The sequence below is a fragment of the Manacus vitellinus genome, unplaced genomic scaffold (genome assembly GCF_001715985.3).
Source record: "Manacus vitellinus isolate BGI_N305 unplaced genomic scaffold, ASM171598v3 scaffold_15_pilon, whole genome shotgun sequence".
NCBI classification, from domain to species: Eukaryota; Metazoa; Chordata; class Aves; order Passeriformes; family Pipridae; genus Manacus; species Manacus vitellinus.
Window position 1 is genome coordinate 3,358,725 of NW_021939122.1, and position 13,698 is coordinate 3,372,422.

The 13,698-nt window shown below is 36.4% G+C and overlaps 1 protein-coding gene across 1 annotated transcript in view; it reads right to left on the bottom strand.

The window, feature by feature from the left end:
- The window catches only part of VCL (vinculin), a 43,867-nt gene that overhangs the window by 25,330 nt on the left and 4,839 nt on the right, over positions 1 to 13,698 (bottom strand). The window contains exons 2-6 of the mRNA XM_018069007.2: positions 13,559 to 13,629; positions 7,176 to 7,326; positions 5,192 to 5,300; positions 3,441 to 3,563; positions 3,020 to 3,180 (exon numbers count right to left, since the gene is read on the bottom strand). Coding sequence (XP_017924496.1) covers positions 3,020 to 3,180; positions 3,441 to 3,563; positions 5,192 to 5,300; positions 7,176 to 7,326; positions 13,559 to 13,578 — 564 coding nt within the window. The 5' untranslated portion in view covers positions 13,579 to 13,629. The remainder of the gene's footprint in view (positions 1 to 3,019; positions 3,181 to 3,440; positions 3,564 to 5,191; positions 5,301 to 7,175; positions 7,327 to 13,558; positions 13,630 to 13,698) is intronic.

Below are 13,698 nucleotides of genomic sequence, written 5' to 3' on the forward strand. Positions count from 1 at the left end.
CAAGAATGTTGAACTTATTCATGGAGTAGGTAGTATTGGCTTTGCTTTGAAAAAGAGCAAAATAAATCCAACTGAATGTAAAGCACAACCTCTGACTCAGTAAAGTGGTCTAGTCTAGGGATATCTGCATTTCATTACCAAAGAAGGCAATGTTGAAGGAAATAGGCAAAGCCAGCCTCCTGTCCTGGCAGGACAAATAGCTTAGTCACCATTCAGGGTTCAATCCTGCAAGATACCAGATACTCCTCAGCTTCTTACAACTTTTAACTCCTTCCATTTCTATGGAAATAGATGTTTGTATTGAGTATTACTTCAAAATTTATTTTAAAGTAAACACTAAGAATATACAAGAGAAAACTCAATTCCTCTGTAAAATCAAAAATTCAATGAAAAAAGGTGCAAAGCTTTGAATGAAAGAAAGAAATACAGATTTATTTTTTCCCCCAAGATTTTGTTAGAGAATGGTATTTCAATTCTAAAGCAGCATACTATTTTAAAAAATGCAGTGTTGGTGCAAGTAGAGATTATTGGAATCCAGTAACAGTAAAGTACATTCTGGAGTCTAGAAGACCAACAAAATAGTTTACAAAAATCCCTACAGCTCTGGCTCCATACCTTGTTCATCATCCACTCTCTCTAGACAGACTGTGATACTTCAATGTATAAACAATTCAAGATAGAATAATAACCATAAAATAAACTCCAACATCAACAACAGCTTTATTACACAGCCAAAAATTCAAGGCTGTGCATCTGCAAACACCCTACTTTGCTCCAGAAAAACATGGGGAAAGTATCTTTCCCATGACCAGCAGCTGCAAAATGCATGCAACAGTAACCTCAACTACAATTAAATAGCTCCTTCATCGCCCTTCCAGAAAAATAATGAGTAAGTCAACTGTTAGATATATATGCAAATACAGGATAAGGTCTGTAACAGGTGGCCAGTAGCAAACTAGTTCCTGCTTCTTCATCCCACTGCATCTTTCAATTCAAATGCTTTATCCTGACTGTTTGGTTAATCCCCAGTGTTACAGTTCCAAACCATCAGTGTACCTTAATTCAAAACCTAAATACAATTAAAAAGTTCTCAGTTCAGAACATAATGATACTTTTATTATACTAGTCCACATAACATACTTACACATTAAGCATAATGACCAATATTTTCCATTAGGAAATATTGCTAATATGTCAAATGTTTTCTTAATGAAATCCTTTCTTGATCTTCCTCTCTAGCAAGAAGAGTAAGAATTTCCTATGGCTAAATTGCCAACTTTTTGCAAGAGACATTTTTCTTTACCACAAAAACTTCCAAATTTGTTGTGTGAAATAAAACTGTATTTGCATTTCATAAAATACAGCAAAGCTTAAATCAAAAAATAAAACTGAACTGAAAAAGTGCACATACAAAACTGCAGTTTTAGGCCTAGATCCAAAGAACATGAACCACCTGAACTGAAGGAAGGTTGCTAGTAAAACATTATGGAATAGACAAAATTCCTGGTTTAATAAAGCTTTCTGGCCATGCAGAAAGCTCATTCCTGCATGACTGGATCCTTTATTTGCTGCTACAAAGACAAGTAACATAAATTAACACAAAAGCATTCAGCAAGAATGTGCTGTAAAATCTTGGCCTAACTCTAATCAGACTCAGAAAGACAGTCTTAATGCAGTTCAGCTTGCAATTACCATTCTCTTAGTGACAGCCACTTCCACAGACAGCTAGACAGAGCTATTAAGATCCTTTTAAAACTTTGTGTGTACAAACATAAGTATGGTGTCACAGCTGGCACACAAGGAGTTGCACAGCACACAGCACAAAAATCCCACAGACATGCTTTCTTTGATTTTAGTACAAGGTAAAGGTGGAGGGTGTGGGAGAAAGCTTACCTTCTAAAGGTGAGAAAAGGGTAAGAAACAGGACAACAAAAACAAAGATGCATACAGTAGTCATAATAAGGAAGTGATAGTGACGAAATAACTCAAGAGGCAAACTAAAGGTCAAGTGCCAAACAACATAGGCCAAAGTGATTTTATGTCAAGGTTACATCAATGTTAGATTTCCTGCAAGATTGCATTTGCTAACCAGTCTGGCTTCAGGCCTCAATATATTCTTTAATGATACTTACACTAACTTTCTGCTCATAGCACTAACCCTTAAAAAAATCCCTTTAGCAATTTACTTTCAAGTGCTCAAAAAAAATGGGCAGGAATTTCAGTTACTCAGCTACATTTATTTGTAAGCCCATAGCACTTTTATGATTTTGTCTGTCAGACCTGCTTTACAGTCTTCTAGACATTTCAGTATCACTTCAGAGCAGCGTTTAACTCCAGGTAAGTGGCTGTAGTCATTCACATAGTTTAACACTGATTTGTAAGGAACCAATCCTTTCTACTTACGCAGAAAGCCTGTTCAGTCTAACATATTTGAGACAAGGCAAACACTCAAAATTTACTCTTCTGTCCAGAATAAAACTAGGGCAGGGGAAAAAGGGGAAGGTGTTCAAGGAGGAATCTCCCAAAAATATACTAAAATTTCTCAACTCCAGGACTTTTGTACAAAGACTATGACAGCTTCCTATATTTTCTAGCAGCATCTAGAACAAAAATCTCATCCTCACTTATGAATACCTAGCTACAAAGTTGCTATTATAGTAAAAAAATCCTTGCCTGAGAGGAATCATTAGAAATTCTGGATTTCCTAATGATGCCAAAACTAAACAGAACAAATCTGTCTTCTGCTGGACCACTGAGTTGCTGTAAACTATTGAGCCACCTTCAAATGCCACACTACTTTAACTTTGCTTATTGAGGAGAAAGCTAATTTTGAAAGACACATGAATATATTTATCTCTGAAGATATTCTTCAACCTTGAAGAGGTTATATGATGTGATTACACAGTGTTACAAAACTGATGCACAAATAACATACTTCAACAGTGTCAAAAGCATAAGTTTATAAGGGCAAACACAGATAAAAATTAAACATACATATAAATGTAGGCATGAAAAGTACCTTGCTCGCCCAGGCATCTTCATCCCAGGAAGTGAGTTGCAATACACGGATTATTTCATTTATCTCAGCACTCATTTTCTCTACTGTGAAATTGCGATTTTTCAAGGCCTCTTCTATTCCCTGGCTTTTAGAATTTTTTGTGGTTACAAAAATCTTCATAGCTGTGAAAATACCATAGATTAGAAAAAGGTACATGCAAGATCCAATCAGTGGTCAAGGTGACCCACAGTACTTATATAGCACATTTTCTTTTGCATGGACCCTTTTATCTCAAAGAGATTGTAGTTTTAATACAAATAGCACAGTTATTTGCAATGAATGCAGAAGCAGTGTCAAGGTTATTTTTAATAAATATAAGACATTGGAACTCCAGTTCAAAACAGTAATTCAGAGTGGCATTAGAAAACAAAGCAAAAAATACCTGAAATAAGTACTGGCAATAGCTCCTTCACAGTATTCATGGAGTTTACCAGCATAACCCTGTGTTCCTGATGAGTTAATTCCTGTTGTCTCTCATCAATCATTTTGGCCATCTTTGTCATCCCTAAAGATTAAAGCAATTGAACATCGCAACAGTTGAGTTTTCAAAACATGAACAAGGCACATGAAAACTGTATTGAAGTTTAAAACAAGTTTTATATTAGCAGCTGTTACTTAAAGCACATTCCAGACACTTCAGAGAAGTCACTGATTCAAAATCTAGCCACTGTGTAAAGTAGAATGGATTCCTCTAAATTTTTGACTTAAAATCCCACCAATAAAATTGGAAAATACTTGAAATTACTGTTTTAGGACACAAAGTCACTTCATGAATTCTGGAAGCTAATTTATGGGGTGGTTTTTTTCTCCTATTCTGTTAAGATGTGATCCATGCCTTAAGTGACAGAGAAAGGAAACATCAGGGTTTTGTTTGTTTGCCTTGAGGTTCTACCAGAGGTCAAGAACTGTATTTATTTATACTTCAGATCTGCTAGAAATATTTCAGTGCCCTAGAAGTAGGAAAAGAACTAAATTTATTTTAGAGCAGATCTATTTGCAATATCTAAGACTTGTGAGGTTCACTACACAGAACACATGGAAACTTCAGACAACACTTCATAAAAATTTAAGGTTATTTAAATTGGTGCTGTTGTGGTCCTACTCTCTCTCCTACAGGGGACAAAACTGGAAGGAAGCTGTACATTCTTTGGTTCAGTTACCTTTCTGTTGGTTAGCATCTTAATATAACACTGCTTTCATGACATCACTGAAAAGTAGTAGAATCCTCACACTGACAGCACAGAGAGGTGAGCTGTGCAGAACCACTTTTCCTTTCAAATGACAAAAGCCTAAATAGGTAATCATGTTCTCTCTACTTCCAACATAAAACCTATAAGCACTTCTTTGATTTTAACCACACCTGCACATACTCCTGTTATTTATATAGTACTCACATTAATAGTTAAGTTCAGATGCCCATTATCATATCTAAAGGGAACAATGACTCCAGGCATAAGTTTTGTAGGCATGGGCTGCAAGTGTTGAGCAGCATTTAGCTCAGGCAAAAACAGAGCTTCTATAGGATGCCAGAAGCTACTTACTAATCACTTACACTGGTGACAGTGTGAGTTAACACATTGAAGTAACAAGTAGTGAAGGAGCATCAAATAACAAAGAATTTCTGTAACAGCTGGGCTTTTGTATTATACTGCAAGACAGCTATTTCTGCAACCTCATTAAGATTCTAATATATGGCATGTACTTTTATACTACTCCAAGAAATTTCTACTAGGCCCAACTATCTCAGCTAGTACAGACATTTTATCAGTTTAATGGATTTTTGTATCTGTGAGTGCTTAGTTACAGAGCTTTTTCCTTTCTTTTCTGTTTTACCCTTACTAATGCATGCTTACTTCCCTCACAGTGTAGAAAAAATATAGTATGTATCATCTGTGTACCACATAAAATTTATCAACATCTTTATTCTTCTGCATTCTTAAAGGAGAATGTGAATCAGTAAATAGTCATCATTCACCCTCTAGTTTAAAACTCTTTCCAACAGACACTTTCAAAAAAACTGCTCTATCACTGCCCAAACACTCGAAACTCAGGTGAGGAAGGTACTGTGGGGAAAACAAAGTAGTGGAAAGGCCTATATTCAGTATATTTGTGAAAGGCTGTAGCAAATCAAACCTGGCCCCAGATTCTTCGTGTATGTCACCAAATCCTCCATTGTCTCTACCACTTCTGCCACAGTCAGATATTCCAGTATTCCTTTGCAGACACGGATGATTTTACGGACCTAAAAGAGGAATGTTCCATTATTTGTTAGGTGAGGCTAAGTTACATTTGAATTAGAAATGCAAGCCTGTTATTAGACAGAATAGGCATAGCATTTACTAACATGATGAATGTGGAATCACAAAGGTCTGAGATACTTAATAAGTTGCCCAAAATATCACTACTTGAGTGCTGTAATGACAAGCCAATATTTTAATCAGTTTTCCACTACTCAGAAATGCAAAATCCTGCTTCCAGTGTTTTCACTTTGTACGATAAATGAGGATAGCATTGAGAAAACAGGTTATAAAGAAGTGCATTTAGGTACACTGGCATGCTTGAAGTTTTTCATTGCAATTTCATCAATAAAAATATTTAACTTAAATCACAAAGCAAAACTACACAGAAAGCAGACTTCAAGCTTTCAGAGGAAATATTCACCACACAGTTTTACAGATGGATAAAACATTATCCAGCATTCCAGCAGGAAAGATAGATCCAAAATCTTAAGCTTTCCAGAAAAATCTATGAAGGCTGTACTTTACTTCTGGACCTCCACTTCAGCTTAACTTTTTCAGTTCCTACTTGATTCCAAAACAGAGTTCTCTGTCAGTTAATCTTCTAACCCCCCCAAACAACATTATTTCTGACAACACCATATACAATTCTTATTGAAGAATGAGTTAATTAACATTTGATTTGTATCAACCACATGCAGTGTTCAGTCCCTACAATAGATCAAAATTTCCTCTGAAACTCATTTCAGTTTGTCCCAACATGAGTTCATATTGAAAGACAGTAGGACAGAGACATGCCAACTTCTGTATTTGTGACAAGTCAATCATTCCAGACTAATGTCTTCCTTTGGTTAACAAGCAGTTGACAGACTAGTACAATGAAGCATTAACTTCAGAGAGCTCAAGTCATTTCCTAAACACTGGAAGCAGGGAGATTAAAAGACTTCCTTGAAATTCTGTCCTCTAAAACTTCTATTAAAAAAATCACTTAAAATAATGAGAATCACAACTGCCACAGAGAAATCCCACAGCATTCTCCTCATTTCAGAGAAGCATGCTAACAGTAGCACTAGCTGATTAAATGAGACAAGGATGGGATGTTAGACTACTCAGAACAGATGGAAGAGTAACACAATTCCATAGATTAACAGACTGATGCAAAATTAGGATTAACATCAGCATTTCTAACAGTATGAGCTTCGTTTCTTCATTGTAGCATACTATTTCTTATTTAGAAATGAGCAAGATTCCATGTGCCCAGAAGGAGTGCCAAAACTAAGATTTATACCCAAAAACATCTTCAAACATAGGACTCCTTTTTAAGATTCCTTGCAACTATGGCTTTTTTTGTGCATATGACAATGGACAAACTGCAATTCTGAGCCACTCCTTGACTTGTGCAGCAGACAAAACATAGCAACTCTAAGATTTATCAGAATATACTTTCTGCCTGCCCAGCCAGACAGTCCAAATTTGTATTACCTTCTGCTCTCCAAGGCCAACTAAATTGCCACAGTTACTGAGTCAGACAAACAGGTTAAGAAGTGGCCTAGAGCTTTTTAGTGAAGGGATACAGAAAATATAAGAATCAGTAATGGGTATGGTGAAGGGAATACAGAAAATTGTCAGGAAGACAGTAGATAGGATCAGGCCTTTTTCAGCAATAATCACAGGCAAATTATGTCACGTAAAGATGCTCTAAACAAAGCAGAGCAACAAGCCTAAGATCCTTCTAAAAAAAGGAATAAAAAAATATGCTCCCAATCAAGTTAAAATTATTAATCTACTCAATAGTTAGGTCAGCTAATTCAGAAAGGGGGATATTTTAATTAATAATACTGTTGTGCAGATACCTATGTCAGTCATGTTGGGATTCCTACCTCCGCTTCATCGAATGTCAGCAGCAAGTCTGATGTTCCAGAAAGGATGCCTCTTGAGCCATCAATCAGATAGTCACGAGCTGGTACTGAATAAGGATCTGCTTGCAACATCTGGGCTGCCCGGACAAGTTTAGTGCAGGCATTCTCCACCCTGTGGAAGTCACCAGACAAAACCTGCTGATTAGTTTCTGTCTGTATGACAGACTTGAGAAAATGTTGGATTTAACTTCACTACTTGAAGCACTGAAAGCAAACTGATCATTCTACACCTCTGTAGTTTAAAAAGCCAGAGTATTTACTATATTTACATTAACAAGAAAATAACCAGCAACCACACCATGCAGTTTTTTAGAAGTCATGCAATCTTTCCCATGCAGGGAATGTTTGAAGCACCCCTTGTACAGCAGTCACTACAGTGGCATTAAGGAGAGTTCCCAACCCAGCAAAATACCCTGCATTCTTCAGGACAAGGGCAAGGAATAAAACACTTATTTTTTTAGGACTTTACAATCGAATTAATTCCTAACTTTCATCAGCCTTGTATATGCATTGTCATTCAAGTAGCAATTGCTGTTAATAAATATTAAATGATAACTACACATTAAGAAAAAAATAACATAGTATTAAGAAAACCAAGACACTGTTCCCTGTGCCTTGAAGCTGTCCAGCTCTTTAGAATGTTCACATTCACAACAGAAATAAAATTTTAAATAACCACAAAATTTAGTGGTAAGGTACAATCTTCAAATGCAGCTTGCAATTCCAGACTTAAGAACAAAAAGGAAATTTGGCAAGATATTATGTATGTAACTACAGCAACACAGAAGGTACATCAATAAGAAAATTAGCTCTGAAATTTGATTCCATCAAGCCATTTAACAAAACAACTGTAAAATATCAAAAATTGGAAGACTAAAAAGGTTTTGGTTTTGTTCCCTTGTTGTAAGTACTCTGTGACACCTTAGGGAAATACAAAATGCAGACTTCACTTTCCTGCTAGCTATGCTACTCATGTAGTTATTGACTACACTGGCTGTGACTTTCCTCCATTCTCCAGTTTCCTTTGGGGGGGGTGTAATACATGTGAGTGCCATGTGCTCATTCCAGTTGCATGAAGTTCCAACAAACATTAAACCCTTTTATTACAGCGCTGCTACCTCTTACCACCACTTTTTCCTGCATGTCACGTGGCCCATTTTCTACTGACCACTTGGATGCACTCTTTTATCATACTTCCAGTTAAGCACTTTTGGAAAGTTACAGTTATCCCACTTTTTCCTCTCTGTTCTTTGCTAACACAAACATTAGAACTTAATGGTTAGATGTAAATTTAACTGGTAGAAATAAGACACTTATTACAGGAAAACACACTTTTTTCCAGAAAATAAAGTTTTCAGCTAATGGCTCCCTAGAGCAGATCAAATTGGGCCAGCTGCATTACCATAACCTGCTCTTTCTGTGAGACATCTGCTCGGTGTATCAGATAGCAGGAACTCATAACTGAGTAAGAGAATGCAGAAGGATTTGAAGGCAGAAAGTGGGAATGGTCTGCTCATTACTATGCAAGGCACTTGGTTGTATTATCAAAGTCAACTGACTTCACTAAATTAGATTTCCGCGCTTGCTTCTCACATTTATTCTTTTCAACTCTGCCAAGAAAGGGATTAAACAAATCACCAATTCAGCTAGCTCAGAGCTCTAGGCTCAGAAATACTTAATTTCCTACAGTTTAATTTCATGGTCATCTGTTTAATACTAATAATTATCTCCAGGCTGGCTTTTTTGTTTGTAAAGAAAAGAATTAAGATAAGTGTATATTATACCAGAAGTCACCATAATTAATGAAAATTTCTAAAGATTCAAAGTTTTCATTTACAGCTTTTAGGGTTGAACCTCTTAAAGGTAACCTTTCATTTTCCTAATATAATGCCCATTTTGTGTAAACTTCCCAAAGCACTTTAAGTACTCCAGGCTTGTATACTATGTACAAAATAAGCAGAATGGTGTTAAAAAAAATTAGACATACTTCTCCCTTTGCAAAGCACACATACTAGGAAGCAAAAGATTAGAATTTGGGAAAAAAAGTATTTAATTACTTTCATTAAAAAAACCCAAACCAAACAAAGCAATAACACAAACAACCAAAAACTACTAAAAATATTCACTGCAATGAATTCCTTGTTCTATCACAAGAATCAAACTCATTCAGAAGTTTGGAGTAGTAGTTCATTGCTATGGTGAAACTTCTAATCTCTGTGTTATACTGCAACATTAAAAAAACTCCAAAGCTTTATACGAAAAGTATATTTATTTTTTGTAATGTATTATAATTACAATAAAGTTATGTTAGCACCAGCCAAATTCTTTGTGGGGAAGACATCAGTCATGATATTTCTAACCACACTACTTTTGGTAGTTAATCAGCTTCACCCCTGTTAAGTGTATTCCTTATGAAATGTGAGGAAAATAACTGTAGCTTATGCTAAACTACCATTTTAGTTTTTAGATTTTAGGATTGACCTCTGCTTTTCCCAGAGGTCATTTTCCAGTTTACTCACTACAATTTAGATTACTTGCAGTTTGAGAAATATAAAGCAAATATTTTATATTAATATTAATTTGTTAATATAGTTACCAGCAATGCAGCTCCAATTTGGCTACCAAAATAATGTTAGTATAGAATAGTATTGTTGCTTGATTTGTTAAATGAGTTTGTGCATGCAAGTGAAACACAAATTTTTTATCTCAGTGTAAACAAATAGGTGTTACCCTATTCTTTGCCTAGAGATTGTAGTTCTTTAGTTCTTAACAAGAGAAGTTTAACAAGTAATATGAACACACTGCAAAACATCTGATGTAAATTATAATCATTATTCATACTCCCTGGTGATTAAGACAATTAAGATAAAGAAGACAGCATTTTTTAACTCTAAGTCAACAGTTTCCATGTGGTTTATGTCAGTAACAAACAAAAGGATGCAAAATAGCTTCTGAGCAGCCAGCAAGTTATTTTGCTGCACCATCACACTCCTACTGAAAAGCTTTACAGATTAACATCATAGATATTCATTATGAATCCTCAATGCCAGTCTCAAGTCTTTCAAAGGAATAAGAGATGTCCTTCATCCTCCAAGACTGTTCCCTCAAGACTGGTGATCCTTTTGAATGGAGGAAATATGGACAGGGAATGCAGTGCTAGCACATGTGTACTGTGTGCAAATTCTGCTGGAGCACTCCCTTGAAGAGGAATGCCAGTTCCTGAAACAATGCTTCAGAAACAAAAAAAGCCTCCTTCTCGGGAAAACAAAAACAAAAGAAGACCCTTCTCTGTTTCACTTCCTGCATCCAAATTCTGTCCTTTAATGCAGGAAAAGGTAAGACTCCCTTGGCAGCTCACCTGTTCCTGTCACTTGTCTCCACAACCAAGATATCAGTGACAATACACTCCACAGCATTAACAAGAAACTATTAACATGTACTAGTTCATTTTAATATAAATTCCAGATTTAAAAAAAAACAAAACAAATTAAATAGGTTGTCATTCGTAGAGGCCACCAAACATTCCTAACCCATGTTACTGCACCTAGGATAGTAGGTACTAGGTGAACTATGTTTCATCACTGTGACACATAGATTTGTTTCCTATTTTTCATTATATCACAGTTCAAACAGTCACGAATTGTTGCAGAAAGAGTTCTTGCACCTAGCATAAAAAGTAGTACTGTTCAGCAGTGCTTGTATCACATTTCTACAGCAATTTAATTATTGAAGTCTTCTTAGTCTGCTAAGTGTTGATCAAACACTGAAATTAAGAAAATCTCTTTTCCTTAATCCCTTACTTGTCTAGCTGAAAAAGAAGCTGGAAATTACCTAAAAACTCTACACATCTAGAAAATGAGCACGATCAAAACTGCTTGTTTTTAATTCATCAAGAAGCAAGTAAACACTCCCCTCAAAAAAAAAAAAAAAAAAAAAAAATCAAGCCCCTCTCCACCCGAACAGGATCACCCAGCAGAAACACAGCATGATAAATACTGCAGTGGATTGTATCAAAGGCCCTTTTAGCTCAGTAGCCTGTCTCCAGAAGCAGCTGTGAGTAAATGCCTAAGGAAGGTTAGGAACAGGATGAGCATTTATCCAACTTCCTCCAGGCACTCTCCCATCCTCCAACTATTTTCAGTTCTTGGGACTTCCTGCAGTTTGTCTATTTGATAACCCACAATGGATTCTTCTAAGTACTTAGCTATTAACCTCCAAACCCATATAAAGAGTTTTAACAGTACACAATTAGCTGTACAAAGAATCTCTCCCTACTGTTGGTTTATAAATTACTAGTTTAAAGCAATTCCCCCATCAAGTTCTTGCAAAAGAAAAGTACAAGCTTCCATCTTCTCCATGCAACTCATATTTCCTTAGACCTTTGTCAGGGCCTCAATCCCCTCTGTCACTCTTCCCAGGCTGAAGAGTTCCAGCCTACTTGGCTTTGCCTTATACAGAAGTAATTCCTTGCCTTTGTTCTCCAAGCCCTTCTATGAGCTTTTTCCAGCACTACTATAGCTTAAGATTGTGGGAGTACCAGTACATGCAGTATTTGAGGTGTGGGAGAAAAATATAGACAGAGTGACATTTTAGTCTCTCATTCTTTGATGATAAACCTAATATTTTTTTTTACTTTTTCACCACTATGAGCACACAATAGATGCTCTCTCCAATGTATCACAGCTCCAAGAATCTTGCTCACAATTTGTAAGGGTCAGTTCAGTCGATCATCCTATCTGACCATAGAACTGCTGCTCTCCCATGTGCACATCATTTTAGATCTTTCAAAATAATTTAATCCACACTTAATATCAAGTCACTTCAATTAATAAGGTCATGCTGTAATTTCTCAGTCATCCATTAATCTCACTACCTCGTATAAGACTTGAGGTCATTGGCAAGTACTTTTGCCTCACAGCTCAGTCTGGTCTCCAGAGCTTTTATGAACGTGGTGAAAAGCACAATCCCAACAGAGAGCTCTGCAGCTGTACTGATTTCCTCCTGCCACTGGCAGGGTTAAAAGTCTAATTTTTCCTTCCACCTTCCATTTTGTCTTTTCCATACAAGAATTTTTCATGTTACCCTGTGGCTAATTCGTTTTCTTAAAAGCCTGTAGACTCTGCCATAAAGTTTAGAAATCAGTGTATACTGTATTACCTGGATTACCCTTTCTCCTGTTTGTGATATTTCTAATACCAACAGATTTATAAGGCAGAATTTCCCTCCACAGAAACACTGTCAATTCACCCACAGGACACCATATATATCTAGGATCTATTAATTCTCTTCTCTAATACAGAATTTCTAGCCTTTTGCTCCAAAAGTATGTCAGACCTATAGACCTCCTGTTCCCCAGATTTCCCTAGGAAGTTTCTCAGGCAGTAGCATCTCATTGATTGACACACTGGTGGTATCAAGTGACAGACTTGATACTACACTAATAATTCAGCTATTTCATTCTTGAACTCATATGCTAATACTACCTGGACCTAAACATTATTTTAATTATTCATTTTGTCAACCTACAATGCAACAAACTCTAAATCCTTTTTACTGCCTACCATAAGTTTTCTCTTCAGACATCGTCTCTCTTCTCCATTTTATTATTTTCCTTAATTGCCTCAATGCTTTCTTGTTTTGACTATCTGCCTGTTTGGTGTTTGGAAACACATTAAAATAGTCAGTCATTCTGTATGCACAGGACAACAGTAATAGAGGTTACTATATTCAGTAGACTGTAGGGCAGTCACTTCAGTAGAAGTCTGTCTGATGGCAATAAGCAGCTCGGGAATTCCACAACAAGGTGTGAGGTATCATTTTGAAGACTTAAGGCAAGAGAAGGAAAAAGTCAGTTGTCCTTGATAGCAACTCATAGAATTAAGAGTGTCTGCTCTAAGTGGAGTTACCGCCTACTAGACTGTCTGCAGTGAGCCACTGCTTTTCAAATATCTTATATTTCCAAGCAGGTATATCACATGCAATAGCTGCCTATACTGACAAATACACACTTTTCCATCCACCAAATAAAACAGAAGAGATTGATAACACCACATTATCTCTGGCACTGTTAGGTAAACCTACAGCAGCATGCAGGTAATCTGATTTATTATTATTTTTAAAGGAAGAAATGCCCTATGTATGTACCTATATGTACAGAATGTAACAGAACAAGTCACTGCTGCTCAAAAGGTTGTTCCTGACAAAGGTCAGCCTCAACACACCTGAGAACTTTTCAAACATAAGAATATTTTCCTATCTGTACAGCAGAAACGAGTAACAGTAATCTACCATTGGAACAGGTTTCCTCTACCTACAACACAAGATTTACAATAAAATGAGTTTACTTGATAAACGCTGGTGGCATATCCCTTTTCAAGATCTGGTCTTCTGTTGTCTGCACAGTCTCCTTTCCAACCTGCAGGAGAAAGAAGTCATACTTCAGAATCAAAATTTCAGTGTAAAGGCCAGATAAAAGCCAATAGCA